The following is a 21475-nucleotide window of genomic DNA, read 5'->3' as shown; positions in this document are numbered from 1 at the left end:
AGCATCATATTTTTCAATTAGCCTTGGTAATGGATAAGGCAAGCTCACAAGGGAATAAGAGTTTCTTTGGATACCAGGATTCACACATACATATAAGTAAATGTGATGAATTGTATGATACGTTGTTACTTCGCAAGTATAATACATTTATTAAATTATGTACAACGAATAACAATAAATTACTTCTAACATTAATGTTTTATTTTCCCTTCCTTATCAATAAAATGTACTGCTGCTTCTTGAAATTCTTTCATTAATATATACATGAATATTACCTCACAAAGTATCCAAATTATGTAATTATATCATATATAAAATATTTCCACATTTAATATCCTTTGGGACCCCTAAACCGCCGTCTACCATCAATCTGTGAAAAAGTAAAAAAAAAAGGTAAACTATTAACATATTCCATATGCAACAATTTCTTTAGAGAAAAGATGTATTTCTTTTTTCCCTAGTATTTAAAATTTAATATGCAAATCCATTTATACTTACTATAGAATGCTTACACTCAAAGAACGCGGTGCGCAAGGTAAAGCATTCTTCGGGAACTGTGCCATCACGTAATTTAAGACATTCTCTAGGAGTACGCTTGTGCTATACAAAGAAACATCATTTCGTTAAAGTAGGAAGAGGGAGAAAAATTGTGCTTTTATACAATGCTTTTTTTGGATATACGTCAGGCTAGTTTAGCAACCGGAATTAGAAACTTTTTGATACGATCAAATCTATATTAATATAATTATCGATATTTAAATCAAAAGATACAAATCTACAACAAAAAAGTAGAAAGTTTATAAGATAGAGTTTTGTTTTTCGCAAAATGCTACGCGCATGAATGTAAGAAAGCACGCTGCTAGATTATAGGTTAGGCGGTTTCAAACTCACGATTTTACAACAATCGCTTAGAAGCAAACACATTTTAAGATCAGCGCGAATGTTCGCGCATCGTGATTTATCCTTCAATGTTTCGCCCTCTTCCTCATATTGCATCATCTTGAATGATACTGTTTCAATGATCGCCGGTGATGTGTCGTGCGTACACACCGTGCACTCATATCTGTATCTCCCGCAACCCGCAAGATGCCTAACCTACCTAACCTAACTCGATCTAAGCTTGTCATTCTATGTCTCGTAAATATACGTCCATCTGTCAATCGTAACAGCATACTTCCTGACCGCTCATATGCGTATGCGAACAAACGTTCTCATTAAAAGGGTGGAATCATTTCAAGTATGATCGTATTATGTCGCAAAAATTGGTGAATTCGACGTTTGAGGAACAGAAAGGCGTTAGGTAATTTTCGAGGTTATTTGCAATTTTCGCACATCATTATTTACATAATCTTTGTAATATAAAAAAATAGCAGAACATTTACAATAAATTTGTAAATATGTACAATTGTGATCAATAATCCTCACGAAAAAAATATATTTTTTATAAGTTTACATTTTTTATTGAATCGAGTACAATGGAAAATTTTTTTAAAATAATGAAATAAACTCAGGCAAATGATCCATCTGCGTGGAAGAGAAAGCTCCCCACATTATGTGTTTTTACACTCGGATGATGAAAGTAGCGCGGATGAGGATAACATATCTTTACAAACTATCAAGCGATCCCCATCGTCACGTCGGAAAATTCAGGTGATCAACGTGCAAATAAAACCTGAGGACACCTTGCAGGCATTGGCCCTTCGATACAGATGCACTGTGAGTAAAAAATATGAAATATATACGTGGCATAAAGATATAGTACACTCATATCTTTATGCTTATTCTTTTCATAATTTGCCTATCACCTAAATTTTAGATATCTGAATTGAAACGAATTAATAAAATCGACAAAGAGAATGAAATATATGCTAAGCCTTATATTAAGGTTCCCGTGCAACCATTTTCTATTTTAACTGAGGCGTCACCCGAAAATAATCAAGGTGATAATGCTGTCGTCACGTCTGAACAATGTCAGAAGGAAGCACCTGCAAGACTAGAAGAACAGTTGATAGACTTGGCCGCCACGTCGACGAGTACGGACTCCTCGAACACAGAAATTAATACGATCATACTGAATTCAGTATGCGAACCTTTATCATCCTATAACAGTGCCAATACTCCTGAAATTTCTCAAACAGAGCATGATGCGTTGCTTGGCGATAATGAAAATACAGAGGCAGCTGCATCCTGTGAAACAGACATGTTCAAATGTTCCGGCGATAATTGGGGATTGTCCTGGACGCAATTGCTTGTGTTTTCGTTGCTATTAAGTTTCGCAGGGCCTATTATATACATACTTTATATAGCAGAGTATTCAGTCAAAACAAATATAACTGTAAGCAATTAATATTTCATGTAAAGACATTGTAAAAATCAGGATAAGAATATATATTTTGCACATATATATTTTTTAGTTGAATAAAAAACTAAATTTGCACAATTTTTTTAATTATATAAAATTACTTTTTTATGTATTATAAAGATTTTTAAATGCTTGCCACTATTTTACTAACAGCTTGACTTCTCTTTACAAATTTATGCAGTTATAAATTTATCTCTATATTAAGAATATATTTTCTTATCCTGTTTTTGTATTGTAACAATAACATTTTAAATTCTCAGATTCATCTTTTATATTGAATGAGATGTTATTAAAGCTAGAACTATTATTAACGAAATTATAAATTCTAATAATAATAAATTCTAATTTATATAATAAAATAGAATAAGAAATATTAAAATTATTACTTTTCATATAGAAAAAACTATCATGCTATACCAAATATAATTGTGATAAATTTTTGACAAAAAATTGTGGATTTAACAAAAATATGACTGAATACTACTAATGAAATATAAGAAAGATCTAGATAAGTGCCTTTATATCTCAACTATAACTCTCTATTGTTGATCAAAATAGTACAAAATAAATTTGTCATACTTTTGTAATTGAAAAAATATTTAAATTATTTACATAATACTGTAAATTCAGTGATATTAATAGTTATGTATTATATAGTTTGTTACGTAAAAGTTATAACATTTACACTTTAATCTTAACACAATTATAGCATAGCAATCTTTTCTCCAAAATAAAATATTTTTACGACAATAACATTTATACCAAGCAATATATAAATTATTTTTATATATTAAATATTTCTTGTTAAAAATAGCTGAAATATATTTTTAAAAACTGAATGATGTTATTATTCAATAATTCTTAATTTTATAATTTACAATATAATTAAAAATAATTCCTTTGATCATTGATTTTCTTAAAATTGAAGTTCATATAGTATGTCATTCATTAAATATGTTAATTATTTTCTAAAAAATATTTAACATAATATATATTAAAGGAATAGATGAAAAATGCGTTATGAAACATATAATTTAAGTTATGCTGCTGTTAATATTATAAAATTATATACTATTATTAAAACACTTAAATCACATACAATTCAAAATTTTTATAGAAATTATTTTATTTTTGTCATTTTGCCAGATTTCAAATATGAGAATTACAATGTAGGATTGTATGTTTAGTTGTAGAGTTTTACAACTTTTTCTTACCTTATCCTTGAAATCTGCCAATAATGATTCTGTAACAATTAAATCAAATAGTTAAACAAAAATGCAAGAAACATTAATTTTTCATTCATAAAAATAAAAAATATTCAGTAAAAAAAATATATATACATATATCTTCAATACATCTTCAGAAGACCGTCGTGTAAATGTTATCATCATTTGAATTTATTTTTAAATAAAATTTAAACAAAAAATTATGTTTGCAAAATAATACAAATTATAAATAAGAAATGTTACAAACCATTACTGGAAAGATAGATGTTTAGAACTTTTTGAAGCTTTTCTTCGATCCTGTTCCTTTTGAAACCTTCAGTACATTAAATCTCACCGTCTTGCTCAAAGGTCTGCATTCTCCAATAGTGACTACATCACCAATTTCTACATCCCTGGAATACAATGTAAAGTTAATAAATATCAATAAAAACTAATTGCTAACTCTTTTTCACACGTTATTTTGTAACTCAGATACAACATAAGGATCATCAAAATATTTATCAGTAGACCATCGTGATGTAATCATCATAAAATTAGAAATTTAAAAAATTTTAATAAAATTATTTTTGACTATATACCTGAAGCAAGGACTAAGATGTACACTCATATTGCGATGACGCTTCTCAAAACGATTGTATTTCCTAATATAATGCAAATAATCCCTGCGAATAACTATAGTACGTTGCATTTTCATCTTTTGTACAACACCAGTCAGTATACGTCCTCTAATCGATACATTGCCAGTGAATGGACATTTCTTATCGATATAGGTTCCCTCAAGAGCCTGTGCAAAGATTAAATACATAAAATATCTCACATAACTTTTACTATTGAAAAATAAATATGAAAATATTCAGTATGTGAGAATAGAACTCTTCAATATAATTTTCAGAAGACCGTCGTAATGTTTATCATCATTTTAGGGTGTGTTCTAAAATTCACTGCTAATACTAAAAATCTATAATATTCGTAACATAAACTATAGATTTTCAATATTAGCAGTGCATATCGGAATACAGTTTAAATCATATTCACAATAAAAACATATTAAAAATAAAGTATTTCAAAATCACAAGATAATCTTTAGTAATTATTTATAATTCATCCTACCTCTAATTCGATACATCTTATATTAAAAATATAAATTACATTCTACTTTAATATTTCTACAATCTTTATACATTTAACAATTTTCATTCTAAAATACATTACACTGAATTATCGATATACTTCTTGTATATCAATAAAAATAAACTTAAGAGTGTAACAAAATGGTTTGCTCTTGCAAAGTTTATCGACCAAATACTTCGTGTTAGAACAAATAGAGCAACACAAAAAATAAGAAAGATTGGCACTTACTTCGCGAGGCGTCTTGAAACCGAGCCCGACATTGCGGCTATATCTCATGGGCTTCCTGCGTTTTGGGCCCAGACCTTTCTTGCGGTTAAGAAAGATCGTGGGTTGCTTCTGGAACGCGCGCTCGCTCTGCAACAAACAAAATCGTATAAATTGGCGTATCTTTTCACCAGAGATACGCCTTCGTGGCGGGATGTCGGCACACGCGATCAAACCACGTGCTACGCCAACTCTAATCACGCGAACGTGTCACGATCCATGATCTCGTCTTCTGCGTGTATTTATCCGTAACGTTAATCATCGTCAACATGTTTCCACAGCACGTTTTCACGGAGTAACGCCGTGACGTATGAAGAAATACACTTATTTATACAATCGTAGCATGAAACACATACCTGATCAGCCATCTTGCTCGTCTGAAAGATCGACGTGAAAGACGGACGTAAACCGGAAAGGCGCCGAAGAGCGGCTTCATGATCGCAATGTTGCCAATACAAGAAATGTGAGGGTGCGCTTATTTATAAGAAATGCGTAAGACTTCGGGACCAATGGGAATCTTATGTAAAACAATATGGCGACTTTATGCTGGATGCTCATTGGTCCATCGGTCTTATGTTGTGCTTATGTTATGTTATGCATTTCATGTGCGAGGCCCTTAAAAGCCTGTAGCCTGTTTTACAATAGCATAAATACAAAACTGTAAAGGGCCTCGCACATGAAATGCATTACATTACATAAGCACAACATAAGACCGACGGACCAATGACAATGTTATAAAAATCAATATGGCGACTTTATGCTGGATGCTCATTGGCCCATAGGTCTTATATTGTGCTTATATTATGTTATGCATTTCATGTGCAAGGCTTTTAAGGTTGTAAGGCGTGATTTTAAGAGCTCGTAAGCGAATGAAAAATTTTCTTCTTACGTTACAACTTTACGTCTTGTATTTACTGCTATTGTAGAACAGGCTTGTGTCGTGGCCTTGAGAAACATGTTCAATCTACATGATACGCATAGCACATAAGTATTAGCCAATCAAAAGCGAAAAAAGCTGTTAAGGATGTTTCTAACCTATTTCAGAATTGTGGTATTATGCCATTGTAAAAAGGGTCGAAGGAAGGCGCGGGAGATGAGGTGCTTAAAAAAAAAGAATCGTGGTATTGAGTGTAGTGTTGGCGAGTTGCGATTGTTTATGCATTTCATGTGCGAGGCCCTTAAGGCTATAACACACCGTAACCATAAGACGTACCGTAAGAATTAGCCAATCACAATCGAGAATTAAGAAATAAAAATCTGAATTCTCGACTGTGATTGGCTAATTCTTACGGTACGTCTTATGATTACGGTTATGGAAAGTGTGTGTTAAGGGCCTCGCACATGAAATGCATAACATAAGCACAACATAAGACTAACGGACCAATGAAAATGTTAGGTAAATCAATATGGCGACTTTATACTGGATGCTCATTGGCCCATAGGTCTTATGTTATGCTTATGTTATGTTATGCGTTTCATGTGCGAGGCTCTTTATAGCTTTTATGGCTTGCTACTCGTCCTACTCAGGCTGTGTTCCGTTTTTACTGGCAGTACTGAAAATTTATAGTTCACGTCACATATACTATACATTTTCAGTACTGGCAGTTAATATCGGAACACAACCTCAATCTCAAATAGCGTTTTCAATGCAGTCGTTACCATCATAAAAACGTCATGCATAGGGGAAAGTAGGGTTATTGTACGCACTGGGTAATTGTACGCTTCGTGGTTTGGCACCTTCCCGATGAATAAAACTTATATCACGACGATATTTGTAGGCTGAAGGCATTTTTTAAATATATAACCATACGTTATATCATTTAAAAACGTAGTTAATTTAAAAAATAAGAAAAAGTAAAATCATGATTTTTCTTGCGATTTTGGCGTTCAGAAAATAAGGCAATAAGTCTGTATTTTTACTTTATTCGTTTAATTTTGTTATACCTAACAAAAGTACGTTTTTTCCTGCGTTCTTTGAGCTATTGTTTATTAAATTTAATTAAATAGTCATCCAGTAATTGTTTTTTTATCAAATCAAGTCCGCCGTCGACAATTTTACGCATCCATCTTGAAAGGCGTGAGACCACGTGTGATCAACTATAGTGCCACTAGTACAGTGTAGTGCAGTGTAGTTAAAAGAATGGGCTATAACCTCATTTTTCCTCCGCGTCCATTTATCCAACCGCACGTACAATTACCCAAGGCCCGAGAAATTTTTTCGTTTAATCACTTACTTCTTTTTGCTGAATATAGCATTATCAAATAAAAAATTGTTCAATATGACAATACATAATGATAAAAAAATGTTTAAAGTTTCTATTTCTGTACTCGTATCGATTTCAACTTTAAAAATCACTTCACTGCGATAAATTTCCCTTAGGTGCGTGCAATTTACCTACTTTCCCCTAAAACTTTGTTTTGCTCGTCGCTAGTATTTCTTTTACTAATTTTATCTATATATATATATTTTTTTTTATTGTACCATTTATATATTATACTGAATTAATTCGTTGATAATTATCCATTTCATGAATTTTATAAAAAAATCATTATCTTCCGTTGGTATATCAGATTTCTCTAACGATTAAGCAAAGACGGCCAGCGACATCTCGGCAACACGTGATTTTACTCGATGTCAATCTATTCCGTTTCGTCGGTTTCGTCAGTCGTATTACGTTCACCATGGCGGCAGTATAGTCTTTATCATTCATCATTGTTATTCTTCCCTAGTCAATCTCACATTCTGCTGCAGTGCCAGTGACTGTGAAAAAAACACAACTTAATCCGTGCACATTAATTCCATTCCGTTTCTACCTTCCTTCCTCGCACGCAACTGCGCACAAAATCGATAAGGTTAAGCGTGTTTTCCAGTTGGGGAGAAAGTGTACACATATTTCAATCCGATTTAGAGTCTCTCTCTCTTTTTCTCGCTTCCTCTTCCTCCACTTTCCTTCTTCAGTCGTTATTTCTCAATCTTGATGTCTCGCATCTAAACATTCCAAAGCTCAACGGTCGATTATACCTGGTGTCCGGAACGCGACGATGAACAACGATAAGAAACGTGACGTAATCAGAGTTGGATCTCGCAAAAGCGAGGTGAGTGTAAATGCGCTTTCGTTTTCCACCTGTCGAATTTTTTTTTTGCGAAACTAGAAAACCGATTAAATTACGCTACAGATAGATTCCGATATCGATGTACGATCGACGGTCCTCAAATTTAATGACTCCTGTTGCGCTCACGAGCTCACGAGACGTTGCTCACGTGTTTAAAATTTAAATGATAATCAAATAATTATTACGTTACGTCACGAATAATATCCCCATTCTCTTTTAAATTCTGAATACAAATCTTCTTATAGATATAACAAGTATTAATTTTACATAATGATTGTTGTGCGTCTTAACGATGCTCGTGCCTCTCTTTAGACGCGAAATTACTCAGCAGTTTTATAATTCTTTTTTACGTCAATGAGAACTCGCCATGATTCGATGTTTCTTGTATTATAAAAATTTTTATTGCAAAATAGGTTTCTTTTCTGAAATATTTTATAATATATGTAGCATATATATTCTATTATACAATGTTACATATAATCCATGTATATGTATATCTATTTACATGTATATTATATTTTTTTGTTTTCTTACAATTATTCTAATGTAATTACTTATATCTTTTTTTATATCTTTTTATTGTATTTTACAAAATAATACAATAAAATTAGAGTAATAAAATATATCTTTTTTTAAATATCAACATACCAATGTTTTTTACATTTTGTTTCTTGGTTTCTGGATATTGCTTTTTTTGCCGTTTTGCACACTATTTTAGAGTTCGTTCATTTTTATCTTGTTAATTTTAATAAAATCTTGCACAAAGAAGTAAAAAGGCAGAAAGCAAGAAATAAAAACAATAGTACATTGCATGTTAACATTAAATTATGACGCTGAAGTTAGCAGACGGTCGCCGCGCGCCACGCTCGGCGTAGCGGTTCTCAACTAGGTTTTCGCGCACAGCGTCTGCTGCGTTAAAAAATTGTTCTAAGCAGATAATTTCATAGCATACATTATATACCACTACAGAACAGTCGTACAAAGTGATATTTTAGATTTCACAAAGAAAAACATGCTAAAAACAATACACATATATGATGTTCTATTCTACAATAGCCGTAATATAAGGCAATCAGGCTGTAATGTGCTTTACAGCTAATTGGTAAAAATGGACCAACTGCAGCTTACAGCCCCACAATCTTATATTACAATTATTGTAGAATAGGCTTTAATTATTGTGTTAAGATTAAATTAATTTAAAAGTTAATTTTGCAAAGTATTATTTATATTAAATTAGAACGTAATTTTTTTAAATTAGATTACTTTAAAATATCAATAATAAAATAATAACAATATGGATCAACAAATAAATTTAATATTTTATTTTTGTAAGTTAAAATATGTAAGTTAATATTTTTGTAAGTTAAAATATGAATAACAAAGAAATACTGTTTCTTATATGGAAATGTACTTTTTTCTTTTACATAGAGATAAATTTTCAACTTAGAGAAAAAATTAATAAGTTAAAATTTGTGTTCTAAAAATTACTAGTTGAAGTTAGAAATTAAAGTTAATTAAGTTAAATTAAATATTAATAACTTTACGCGTTTTACAATTATACATATGTTCTATTATCACAGTAATTGTACATATAATTATACACATATATTTTTATTACAAGCAACAAATTCGATTTTTATTTTCCGAAAATAAATAATGTATTTTTTTTAACCTTTTAGTTAGCCTTGATACAAACTAAACACGTGATACAATGTCTGAAAGAGATTCATCCAAAAAAAGATTTTGAAATAGGTAAGAAAATATGTGTATGCCGTATTCAATGCATTAGCATTAATGACTGTTGTATCAGTTATGTATTTTTGGTGCAAATCTAAACTTATTTTAAAGAAATTTAAATATTTAATATAATTAATATCAAATTTTATGATTTCTCTATATCATATTGATAATCTCTTAACTTTTCCTCTCCTCTTTGACTGCATAGTCACTAATACATTTACCTGTGATAAGTATAGCAAGTAACTTTCTCTTGTTATACATATGACTGGCATATTATGATAATGATTTTCCTTGTCATGTTTATTTGTCAGCAAATTGTCAAATTGTATATGTATATCTAAAAAATATGAAACTTTTTATTTTATGATTTTATCATGATACGAAATTGTAATTGCATTGCAGTAACAATGAGTACCAAAGGAGATAAGATTTTGGACAAGTCTTTACCGAAGATCGGAGAAAAGTCCTTGTTTACTGAGGAGTTAGAATTAGCTTTGGAAGACGGTCGTGTGGATTTTGTGGTACATTCATTAAAAGATTTACCAACAACTCTGCCGTTAGCAATGGCTCTAGGCGCAATATTAAAGTAAGTTCTGTTTGATATAGTGGAACTTGGAAAAATTCATTATTTTGTTTTAAATTTTACTGAAATAGTAATATACATTTATTCATCTGTACATCTCGTCTGTCGTCAGCAAGAGCTGACCTCACTATTTTGTACACGTTTACTGCTCCAATACGAAGGCGCTTCATTTTAAATTTACATGCATATACTGTGCGTACTTATGAAAAAAACATTTTGCCTTTATACATATGTAGGATATACAACATATCCGATCCAAAATCGGTATGCGAACTGTATGTAATATCAATTGCTTACATCGCAGAAATTTCATTCTCGACGCTCTTCTTAGACAATACACAACATTTATAATAAATATTTATTATTATTTACTTTTTTATATATTACATAAATATTTTATACATATTTTACAAATATTTTTCTGTAATATTTATGATTAGCTTATGCTATTAAAATAATTGTACGATAATTAATCTTTAAGTTGTTTACTTAAACTTTTAAACTATTTGTGCTGTATTTGTGGGGCACGTGTACAGATTTTTTATTTACAGAAAATGAATATTTTATGAAATATCTAACATTTATATTTTAGATTTATATATATATATATATATATATATATATATATATATATTATATGTATATGTATCTGTATATGTATGTATATGTATTAGACTGTGAAAAAATTGGATATTAATATTCGTTAATACCGACCAATGTTTTTGTAGACGTGAGGACCCACGCGACGCGGTAGTCATGTCGAAGAAATTCAAAGACAAAACGTTATCCTCATTGCCCAAAGGCAGTGTCATAGGTACTAGTTCTTTGCGTCGATCCGCGCAATTATCAAGGAACATGCCGCATTTAAAAATAGAGAACATTCGTGGTAATTTGAACACTAGGTTAAAGAAATTAGATGATGAAAATGGCCCCTATGCTGCGATAATATTAGCTGCCGCTGGTTTAAAAAGGATGGGTTGGGAAGACAGAATAAGCCAGGTATTTCTTATCTCACATTCTAATCTGCTATTCTATAATATTTACTTGTATTAATAGATTTAATTTTTTTAGCTTTTGGAACCCGAAGAAGCTCTTTATGCTGTTGGGCAGGGTGCATTGGGTGTCGAATGTCGACAGTCAGATTGGGAAATACGTTCTCTTTTGGAACCATTGTTTGATTTAGAAACCACATTAAGATGCGTATGCGAACGTTCATTTCTGAAAACTCTTGGCGGTGGATGCTCTGCTCCAGTCGCAGTGTCTTCCTCTTTGAAAGAAAACGAGTTGACGATTACCGGTGCTGTATGGTCCCTAGATGGTCAAACTTTGATTACAGATACCATCAAAAAGAAATTGTATTTACCCAATGATGATGGTGAGCCTCCTCGGTGAGTCAAACATAAATTTTAAATATTAGTAATGAGACTTGTTGATATCGATGACAATGAATTGCCAATGAATATCTTTGAGCATGTTGCAAGTTTTATTTATTTTATACTTAATTTGATTTGTCTTTTCTCTTGCGATAGGAAATGTCCATATCAGGAACCTCGCCTTTATTGTAGCGTTGTTCCTAGTAACATAAGCAGCATAAGTCTTCTTGGTGCAGAACAGATTGGTAAAGATTTGGCTAATAGTCTTATAAAGAAAAATGCTGTCGCTATAATGTCGCAAGCTAGAAGTGAAATCTTAGATTCGAAATAATTATATCAAATATATTTGGTTTTTGGTTGCAGATATGAATGTAGAGAATGTGTATATTAATGTAAAATGACAATTGTCAATAATTCCCCCGATTATGATATCATATGACATAATTTACTCATTGCACATTTTTCCTTGTATATGCTCAAAGTGAAAAACTATTAGAGTAAAAATCGTGTTTTTTTTATTATTGCTTTTCTGAAATTTGCTTTCACAGATGTTGTACACATATAATTTATTCTATTCAATGTGAATGAAAAAAAGTACAAAGTAACTGTAATTATAATAGTTAAAAATATTGAAAATCATATATGTACTTGTAATCATATATGATTACAAGTTATAAAATTCTTATATTATACTTCTGTTTTAATGAATTGTACATTATTGTTGTACGTATTGTATTTATTGTTATATAAAACTCAAAATTATTGTTGACGAAGAAAATATTACATAGAAATTTTATTATTGAAAATAATAGTCTATTACAAAACACTGCCATGTATAAATCAGTAATAATCAATGTAACATAATCCCGTTAAAATTAAACAGATAATCAAGTTTTGTACATGCACAATTTGTGAATATCGTGTAATTCGTAAATATATATATATAATTCTGTTGAATTTTTGAGGTATTTTATTTTAAGACAATAACTCAATTTTTATTTTACATATTTTTTTTAAATATTAACATCATATATATAAAATTATACAAGGTTCAAACAAGATTGTGTAATTTTCTTGTTTATTTGATTTTCTATTATTTATATATGTGCCGATCTATATTTGAAGATGTCTAATGTAAAATATATGTATATAGACAGACCTTTATAAAATGTAGATATAATTACATGTGGGAATTATTAAGCTTATAAAAAAAATCATATATAACATTATATCTAAATAAAGAAGTTTTATATTTTATCTCGACTATCTTATTTCAAACAATAATTTAATGTAAGTCACAATATAATAACATGAATATTTCATAAGATTGCACGCGTAAAATATAAATATTTTCTATTTCATCAATTTCATTTTCTTCGATAGTTTCAAATATATATTATGTAATAGAAACTATTTTGTTTATCTTTTTAGAATAATGCATCTTTTATAAGAATATAATTTCTTATACCAAAAGTATGTATCTGAATTTATTATATGTTAAAGTGAGAGATAGTTAAATATCTTCCAATATAACAGTTATCTATATTTAAAATAATTTATACTTTATATATATGTATAGCGATATTTTATCTACAAAATACATATATATATTTCTGTGCATATTTATAGCAACACATCATGACTTACAATCTTCCAACTGTACAAGTTGGATAAATGCCTCCGGAATATAATGCATTTGAGAGCAGATAAATCTCCCATATTTTTGTAATAAATGTGCAACATACTGGGTATTAACATCTTAGATGGTTACAATAATTGTACAAGATTACAATTGAATCCATAGATTGAAGTGTTATACACAAGTCACTTTTTTACATTTACTACACCAAGACAAAGCACTATATATGCACATTAGCATCAAAAATGTGACAGTGACAACGTATTCTATTGAATACAGTTAATCAAATCATGTAATAAATATTATTAATTTATTAATATATGTCAATGACTATATGTAATCTGCTTAGAAATTTATCATTTTGAGTTTTGATGAAACTTTAACTTTTATTACAAAACAATAGAGGAGAAGAGGGTAATATGGCACCCATTTTCATTTTATTAAATAATTTTGTTTATAATTAATATCTTGTATTGAAACTTGAACGATTACATTCGTCAAAGTGTTGGTTGACAGATTCTAGGCTCAAAGTAATGAGATATTTATTATTTAGAACGTGATTTATAAAAATCTAATGCACTGCATAATCGATGGCAGAAAAAGTGGTTATAATATGGCTATATATAAAAATAATTTTAAAAATTTAATTTAGTTTAAAAGAAACACAGTATCTTGTTACAAAATTATATATTTTTAATTTTCCATTGTTTAAAATTTTCCTAATTTAAAATTTTCCTGCGTTCAAAAACTTTAAAAATACCATTAGAAATTTCGTTAAAAATATCATTTTATTCCTGTTTAATATGAAACAACAAGCATAAAAATATGTCTTTAATGTTTCTAGATACCGCTCTTTAGAATGACAATCGATTTATCGAAGAAACATTTCGATATAAAAATTTCACTTAAAAAACCATATTAATGAAATTCCATGCTATTGTTTTAACTTTGTATAACTCAAAATGTGTACAGCCGAATAAAAAGGTAAATAACAAAAACACTCAAGTGTATGTGTAAACATTCGTGTAATAATACACTCAAGTTTAATAATGAGAAAGTATGAGTAATTAAAGGTTAAAGATGTACCTTGAAAAAGTTTAAAAGTGCTCAAAAGTAAAAATGCCTTATAATAATTGTCACTTATTATGTATTGTACTTGTAGTCATACTAGTACCACTAAAAAACGGCAGACTAAATGAATAACTCCATAAGCAATTGTTAGAACATGTCACCTAATAACGGAGATAATAGGGGTAATCATATTGTCGACAGTACCCTCTTCTCCTCTATTCTATACATAATATATATAAAACAAAAATTTTTCTTGATATTAGAAAACATTGGTAGAACAGGATATATAAATACATAGACTATAAATATACACATTTTTCTCAGAATGCAAAATACAATACAAATAAGAGTGACTGCGTACAAAATGTTGCAACAGACCAATCATATTTGAATAGATTTGAAATCCATCAAAATTACGAATGTTTTAATAATGTATAAAATTTTGAGTCAGATATTTTTCATGAAATTATTTAGAGCCTTAGTCATAAACTTTAGAGATCTTTATATTTTTTAAGAACATACAACAATAATGCAGTTAACATTGCAAAGAAATTAAATGTATAGATTTGGTAAGAATACTGTAAGCATATTTTAAAGATATTAAAAATATTCAAAACATTACACCTTTCAAAAACTATGTCAAAATTGTTCAATTAAATTTATTTTATTTAAATAAACAGATATAAAAATATATCTGTTTAACAAAATAAAACACTAAATATTTGTAAAAATTTCTTGCAGATTGGTACACACATCTATTTAGACAATGGAAGTTTTTGTACAATTCAAAATAATGAATTGTACAATAGTATAGGAGTTTCTAGATGTAAACTATTTGCACCCATATTGTGCAAAAATGAGCAAACTCTTTGCTAATTTCCAGATTTTATTTAAGAACTCAATGAAATTTTATATTCCTTTATTCAACATCCTCTTCCGCCATTTGAGTTTGTGATGCTATCTTCTGTAAAAAAAAGCAAGTAGAACAAAAAAATGTTATCTTATTTCAATATATTTTTTTTTATTAAACCATACCGAGCCAATAACAGGAAGTCGCTGCACCAAAATTTGGAAAATGGGTGGTGGTAGAGTCTTCTGAAGAACTGTCAATAACTGGGCTGGCTGGCCACAAACTGCCACTGCATTAGCTAAGTGCTCGACTCCACCATCTATCTCACCGCAAGCAAGCATTTCTTCTCCAAGTTGTACCTGAATAATGTAATATAATTAGATGTTTAAATATACTTTAAAGGAAGCTAGATATACATGCAAATGACTACATGTTTTACCTCTTGCAAAAAGAATTTCTGAACCAATTCATGATCCCTCAAATCTGGTATCTTTGAGGATGATTTCTGCGCTTGCTTCTTAGCTTTTCTACCTATAAGATAAAAACTTTCTTTACAGAGAATAAGGGCTTTGTAAATTTTGTACAGATCCTGTAGAATATTATGTGTATTTATAATTATAATCCTGATGTAATAATCAATATTATAATGGAAAGATTCCTAGTATATAAATAGCATCTTTCATACTTTTTAATGTGCACGTATAAAAAAAGATTACACGATTTGATATCAATTGGATTTATGAATTGTATTTGTTTTCACGAAAAATGTATCGATTTATTTAGAAACGTACGTCAATACAGGAGAATCACGCGGATAGTGTGCACGAGGGTAAAAAAATCAGTACTCACGTTCGCGGAGCTTCTTTTTGAAATCTGGATCGCTACGACGTTTCTGATCGAAGTAGAAACAGTAGCCGACGAAGATCCCGGCGATCCCAACGGCAATGCCGACCGCAGTTTTAGAAATCATGGTCATTCTAATATACAAATCCCCGTTATATTACAGAAAATTCACTAACCCCTCACCGCAATCTCGGCCATCATGGGAAAAGTTGCTTGCTCGTCGTGCCGTGCGCGCTGAACATACCCGCGAAACGTTTGCGCGCAGATATGCCAACTTAGGCCACTTGCATCAACGTCGATTAACTTAATCGGCTGATTTTTCTATTGGAATTGACCAATCGCATTTATCGTTAAGTAAAATTGACCAATCATGGTCGACACCTAACCGGTAGTCAAGTTAATCGGCGTTGGTGCAAGTGGCCCTTAACCAATTTAGGGAAAGTTCTAGATGTTAAAATTCTTTAATATGATCCGTTTAAAACCTCTTTCACCAATCTCGGTTAGAGCTAACCGAGAGGTTAGTACATTGAAATTGACCAATCACAAATTGCTTATTGTGTAAAATAACAATTGAGCAAGAACCAATCACATAACAAAATCTTAAAACGGTTGGCTGCTTTTATACTGAACATAGCCAAAATGTGTTCCCAAACTCATTGAAAGAGAGCATTTTATTTTTTCTGCTACCAAATGAATTTAAATATTTATACAATTATATATTTTTCCAATGTGCGTTTGTGAATTAGATGTGTGAAAAAATTAATGGATCTTATTCTCCTTTTATCCCACGCTCCTTCTGTTTGAAATAAAAACTACTTTGTATACTTTACAGGAGAAGGGGAGAAAGATCACGTGGGAGTAAAATGGAGTAAAAAGGTATGGATAAAACGCGCGCGCTAATCGCACTAGAAATGAAAAGCGAGTAAACGTCATACTTTTTATTCGTTACCTGTAAAAACGGTTTGTATATTTGTATTCCGTATTTTGTATACCAGTTAGACTAACAAATATTTCGAAATATTTATAGGTTGAAGACTGCAAGTGCTTTCGACAGTTTTATCGCGTGAGTCTTGGCGGTATCTTAGGAACATGCCATTAATAAGAAAACCCATGCGATATGCCCATCAAGAAGGGCATACCGACGTCTGCTACTACTCCGGCGAGAAGTAAGTGGCACAGATTATTTCTGTCTCTGTATAGAATCTATTACAGAAAGTTAGTATTGATGAATGTGTTTACTGTTTGTAGGAGAGGACTCGTCACCTGTGGATGCGATGGGGACGTTAGATCCTGGTTAAATTTAATGGATGATGATCCGACCACTAGTTGCATCTCAGAGCAAGCGATCACAGCAATCTCAAAGGTGTTTAATAGTTATCGAGTATCACTAATATTTCTAATAAACTTCTAAAGGAATGTTAGGTCAAGACAATTTTTGAAAGGGACATAATTATATAATTTATAACAAAGTTTCTAATTTCAGGATGGTAAAATTTATGTGGGAAACGACAATAATACAGTGCAAATACTTACTTATCCTGATTTAGAGAAGGAAGGAATAGTCACTAGATTTTCAGCACCAGTCTCAGCATTAGCAACAGCAAAAGATAGCAGTTTAATAGTATCGGGTGCCTGGTATGTGATAAACAAATTTTATATTTATAATATGCATATTATGTATATGTGCTGATAATTACAACTTGGTTTCTTTCTTAAGTGATATGCGGATACAAGTAACAAATATTAATACTTCAGATAGTATAGAACTAGAGGGTCATGAAGCACCCATTTTAGGCCTATCTTTAGATCCGAAAGAACAGTTTGTGGTAAGTATTTATATTATTTTTTAAATATTTTATAATACAAAAATATTTAAAATTATCTGATATTTCTAGGCATCTTCTAGTGCTGATGGTTCTATTCGAGTGTGGAACATTAAGGAAAAGAGAATTGTACATGTTTGGAATAATATTTTCCCAAAATGTAATTCTTTTTTTACTGCAAAATTGTATTGTACACCTTCCTTCAAGTGTACAGATGGCAGTTGTCTAGCATATCCATCTAACAAAGATGTAGTTATTGTGGAGAGATTATCCTGGAAAGAATTGTATAGATTGAAATGTCCTACTTTAAAATCAGTGAGCTATTTTTTTTTTTTTTTTTAATAATTGATAATTGATAAATTATTACTTTCTTATTACTCGTACAGGAGCTTAGCATTTGTAAATTTTCCGAGTGTGGCACGCGTGTTGCTGCTAGTTCACTGCATGGAGAGATAGTTGTGTGGGATGTTGAAACTAAGGAAATGATTGGATATTTGGAACATGAACAGATTACCAAAATCACTGCATTGGCATGGCACATAGATCATTCGAATGAAATTGCATTCTGCGACGCATTAGGAAAATTAGGATGCATTGATGTGGTAAGAAAATATTTATATATGTTTTGGATATGTATAAAGAAAGTTATTAATAAATTCAGAATGTTTGTATTTTGAATTATCTTTTTAGATAAGCACTAGTAAGCCTGCAAGTGAGATAACTTTTGATTCTGAGAAAAATGAAGATGTAATAGAAAATGATATTGCTTTACCGGATGATGATGATGATGATGAAAACGTGATATCTCTGAATAAAATAAAGGCTTCTATCAATTTGGAAGATGATCAAAAAAGTCAATCTGACACTGACTTTGAAAAGCCTCCATGTGATACAAAGGCTTTTGTACCTAACATAAAGTTGCAATCGTCTTTTCAATCAGGATCTACACCTTCTCATTTATTATCATACTTTATGGTCAGTATAATAATAAAGTTTATAAATATATTCATATGGCAATTTTTAAAAACAAACTTAGTCTTTGTATGTTTATATAGATGTGGAACGACGTGGGAATGGTTAGATGTTTCTCGTCGGAGGATGGGGAAGAATGCAGTATTGAGGTAGAATTCCATGATGTCACGATTCATCGCAGCATGCACATAAATAATTATTTACGACATTCTTTAGCTGCTTTATCTACCCAAGCACTTGCTCTGAGCTGTGCAGCGTCTGAAGATGGTCCTAGTAAAATTGTCGTGATAGCTTTGCAAGGCTAGTTATTTTACATACTGCATAATTCATAATATATTAGAATTTAGAATTAAAAATTTAAAACAAAAAAATCGTAAATATTAAATATATATAGATTTTATTATATGAATCATAAATTTAAAAAATCTCATAGTGTCTTTGTAGCATATCTTAAAACTATAATATATATTCATAAAATATCAATATACATAAACAGTATTGCATAAATTCAATTATTTTTATGTATTAGGTTGGGGTTCTGGAAATAAAGAATGGATTCTGGATCTACCAGAAGGAGAAGAAAGTGAATGTTTGGCAGCTGGTGATAATTTCATTGCAGTAGCAACATCTAGGAGAAATTTAAGACTATTTATGATAGGGGGTACACAGCGTGAAATTTTAGCTCTACCTGGACCTATAGTTACAATGAATGGTCTAGGAAATCATCTTGTGATAGCTTATCATGCTGGAATTGGTGAGAAATTCTTTTATTTAGTTAATGAATAATGAAAAATGCAAGAATCTGAAAACTTATAAATAAAAACAGCTATATACATTATTTAAAAGCAAGTTGTTAAAATATGTAATATTTTTTTCCAAAAAGGTCCAACGGGTGATCAGAATATAAATCTATTATGGATACAAATACAAGGAGTACATTTACGCAGTCAAACTTTAACGCTTCCACTTTCGCCAGCATCAGATCTCATGTGGTTAGGATTATCAGATGCTCGTTCGCCCACTATTATGGATTCTGATGATATTATCAGAATATATGACAAGAGGTCTTGTCAATGGAGAGTACTCTGTGATGCGAATGTACAGGTATTATAAATTACAGATGAGTTTCTTAACAGTGAACATAACTCGAAATTCTACTTTAGGGAAAAGGTAGAGCAGATCACTATTTTATAATTGGAGTGAGCGAATACGAACGTAATATGCGGTGTATCCTTTGCAAAGGTAGTTATTATCCACCGACAACACCGCGACCGATAATTACCGAGGTACCTCTATCCGCACCTCTCTGCGAACCGGAATCTGAGAAAACTGAGAAAGAACGTAAACTGTGGGAGATAGGAAGTAATTTGTTAGATCAAACTGAGACGATGTTAACTTTAATAGCGGTAAGTAATTTTTATTAATTTATTAGACATTTGTTCTTACTCTAGTGTTTCCAGTAGAAATTTAACACATTAAGTTTGCAGTTGTGTATCTCTATACTTGCATGATAATATGATAACATTAAATTTTTTTGCAATCAGCTTGCCTGCAGAAGCAATTTGGAATATCGTGCAGTAGACATTTGTGAACAAATTGCGCCGACGAAAGTGATAGAGTTGGCTGTACGGTACGCCTTGCGTGTAAATAAAATGGCATTGGCAAATAAATTGGAAACGATCGCAGATGGAAAGATTCGATCGGATTCCAAAGATTCAAAAGAAGAAGAAGAAGATACGGAAAATCATCATGACAATTTTGCAAACAATGGTGATTTTAGTATTGATAGTCAAGAAGAAAATGATATATCTTTACCATCCGTTAAAAAACCGGAAATAGAAATTAAACCATTGACCATGAGTCAAACATTAAAAAGAAAAAATCCATTTTTAAAAGCCGGAAGTCCATCTTTATCGCCAAAGGGTAAATAATACTTGCTTTTTTTAGATTCTATGACTTTTTAGATTCTATTTCTGCTTTATTATTAGAAATGTTTTTTATATTTTATTTTATTATAATAGGTTTAGCTGGTCTGAACAGTTTACCAGAAAAGCCCCAGAAACCTGCATTAACCAAAGTCGTGCCTGTTAAATCAAAATCAAAGACTGAATCTAAAGAAGGGTCTTTCGTTAAATGGTATAATAAAAATAAAAAGAATCTGCAGGAAGAATTTCCTGAGGGGAATGTTGACGAGTTGACTAAAATCGGTTTAACGCGATTCAAAGAGGAGACAGCGCAATCAAATGCAGATAATACGGCTGGACCTTCGGAACTCTTTAAAAAACGAAAGTTATCGAGTTCAGATAACGAACATAGCGAAGCAAAACGAGCTGTTAGCAGCAAGCTTAACAGCTTTGCATTCGAAAAATAAATTTTATTTGGATATAAAAATTTGGATACGAAAATTGTTTTATGCATATCTTTAAATTACATCATTTTAACTGAGAAAATTGCACGGTTTTCAACAATTAAATGAATATAAGT

At 30.8% G+C, this 21475-nt stretch overlaps 6 protein-coding genes across 11 annotated transcripts; 3 read left to right on the top strand and 3 right to left on the bottom strand.

Moving 5' to 3' along the window:
• Positions 1-122: 122 nt before the first annotated feature.
• On the bottom strand, positions 123-1108 carry LOC105203953 (cytochrome c oxidase assembly factor 5). The gene is made up of 3 exons (XM_011172907.3): positions 892-1108; positions 499-600; positions 123-370 (listed from the first exon to the last, which is right to left on the bottom strand). The coding sequence occupies exons 1-3, from the start codon at positions 997-999 to the stop codon at positions 329-331; spliced, it is 252 nt and encodes an 83-aa protein (XP_011171209.1). The 5' UTR covers positions 1000-1108; the 3' UTR covers positions 123-328.
• An 11-nt stretch (positions 1109-1119) lies between these two features.
• On the top strand, positions 1120-3201 carry LOC105203954 (lysM and putative peptidoglycan-binding domain-containing protein 3). Of its 3 annotated transcripts, none has more exons than XM_011172910.3 (3): positions 1120-1300; positions 1512-1716; positions 1886-3201. In XM_011172910.3, the coding sequence occupies exons 1-3, from the start codon at positions 1251-1253 to the stop codon at positions 2345-2347; spliced, it is 717 nt and encodes a 238-aa protein (XP_011171212.1). In that variant the 5' UTR covers positions 1120-1250; the 3' UTR covers positions 2348-3201. The 3 variants fall into 3 exon arrangements, with proteins under 3 accessions (XP_011171212.1, XP_011171210.1, XP_011171211.1); XM_011172908.3 differs by having other exon boundaries at positions 1817-3201; XM_011172909.3 differs by having other exon boundaries at positions 1186-1312; positions 1817-3201.
• Positions 3202-3482: 281 nt separating this feature from the next.
• Positions 3483-5486, bottom strand: LOC105203951 (40S ribosomal protein S11). Its single transcript, XM_011172891.3, has 5 exons — positions 5340-5486; positions 4948-5073; positions 4167-4372; positions 3836-3980; positions 3483-3605 (listed from the first exon to the last, which is right to left on the bottom strand). Exons 1-4 carry the CDS (start codon positions 5349-5351, stop codon positions 3857-3859), a joined length of 468 nt encoding a protein of 155 aa, XP_011171193.1. The 5' UTR covers positions 5352-5486; the 3' UTR covers positions 3483-3605; positions 3836-3856.
• A 2140-nt stretch (positions 5487-7626) lies between these two features.
• LOC105203963 (porphobilinogen deaminase) lies at positions 7627-13050 on the top strand. Of its 2 annotated transcripts, XM_026139105.1 has the most exons (6): positions 7627-8079; positions 9777-9849; positions 10240-10423; positions 11149-11419; positions 11492-11808; positions 11950-13050. In XM_026139105.1, the coding sequence occupies exons 1-6, from the start codon at positions 8026-8028 to the stop codon at positions 12122-12124; spliced, it is 1074 nt and encodes a 357-aa protein (XP_025994890.1). In that variant the 5' UTR covers positions 7627-8025; the 3' UTR covers positions 12125-13050. The 2 variants fall into 2 exon arrangements, with proteins under 2 accessions (XP_025994890.1, XP_025994891.1); XM_026139106.1 differs by lacking the exon at positions 9777-9849.
• Positions 13051-14988: 1938 nt separating this feature from the next.
• Positions 14989-16479, bottom strand: LOC105203950 (mitochondrial import receptor subunit TOM20 homolog). 2 transcript variants are annotated; one of them, XM_011172890.3, is made up of 4 exons: positions 16203-16479; positions 15793-15884; positions 15539-15712; positions 14989-15464 (listed from the first exon to the last, which is right to left on the bottom strand). In XM_011172890.3, the coding sequence occupies exons 1-4, from the start codon at positions 16327-16329 to the stop codon at positions 15423-15425; spliced, it is 435 nt and encodes a 144-aa protein (XP_011171192.1). In that variant the 5' UTR covers positions 16330-16479; the 3' UTR covers positions 14989-15422. The 2 variants fall into 2 exon arrangements, with proteins under 2 accessions (XP_011171192.1, XP_011171191.1); XM_011172889.3 differs by having other exon boundaries at positions 14989-15467; positions 16203-16477.
• Positions 16480-16916: 437 nt separating this feature from the next.
• LOC105203948 (WD repeat and HMG-box DNA-binding protein 1) lies at positions 16917-21441 on the top strand. 2 transcript variants are annotated; one of them, XM_026139107.2, is made up of 14 exons: positions 16917-17072; positions 17224-17362; positions 17445-17559; positions 17680-17831; positions 17914-18022; positions 18092-18334; positions 18406-18621; positions 18710-18994; positions 19075-19291; positions 19521-19745; positions 19875-20095; positions 20155-20397; positions 20536-20914; positions 21013-21441. In XM_026139107.2, exons 2-14 carry the CDS (start codon positions 17286-17288, stop codon positions 21360-21362), a joined length of 2832 nt encoding a protein of 943 aa, XP_025994892.1. In that variant the 5' UTR covers positions 16917-17072; positions 17224-17285; the 3' UTR covers positions 21363-21441. The 2 variants fall into 2 exon arrangements, with proteins under 2 accessions (XP_025994892.1, XP_011171190.1); XM_011172888.3 differs by having other exon boundaries at positions 16935-17156.
• Positions 21442-21475: the final 34 nt, after the last annotated feature.

Source organism: Solenopsis invicta, chromosome 3 (genome assembly GCF_016802725.1).
Source record: "Solenopsis invicta isolate M01_SB chromosome 3, UNIL_Sinv_3.0, whole genome shotgun sequence".
NCBI classification, from domain to species: domain Eukaryota; kingdom Metazoa; phylum Arthropoda; class Insecta; order Hymenoptera; family Formicidae; genus Solenopsis; species Solenopsis invicta.
The sequence above is the reverse complement of the archived record's forward strand: the minus strand, read 5'-3'. Positions and strand labels throughout refer to the sequence as shown.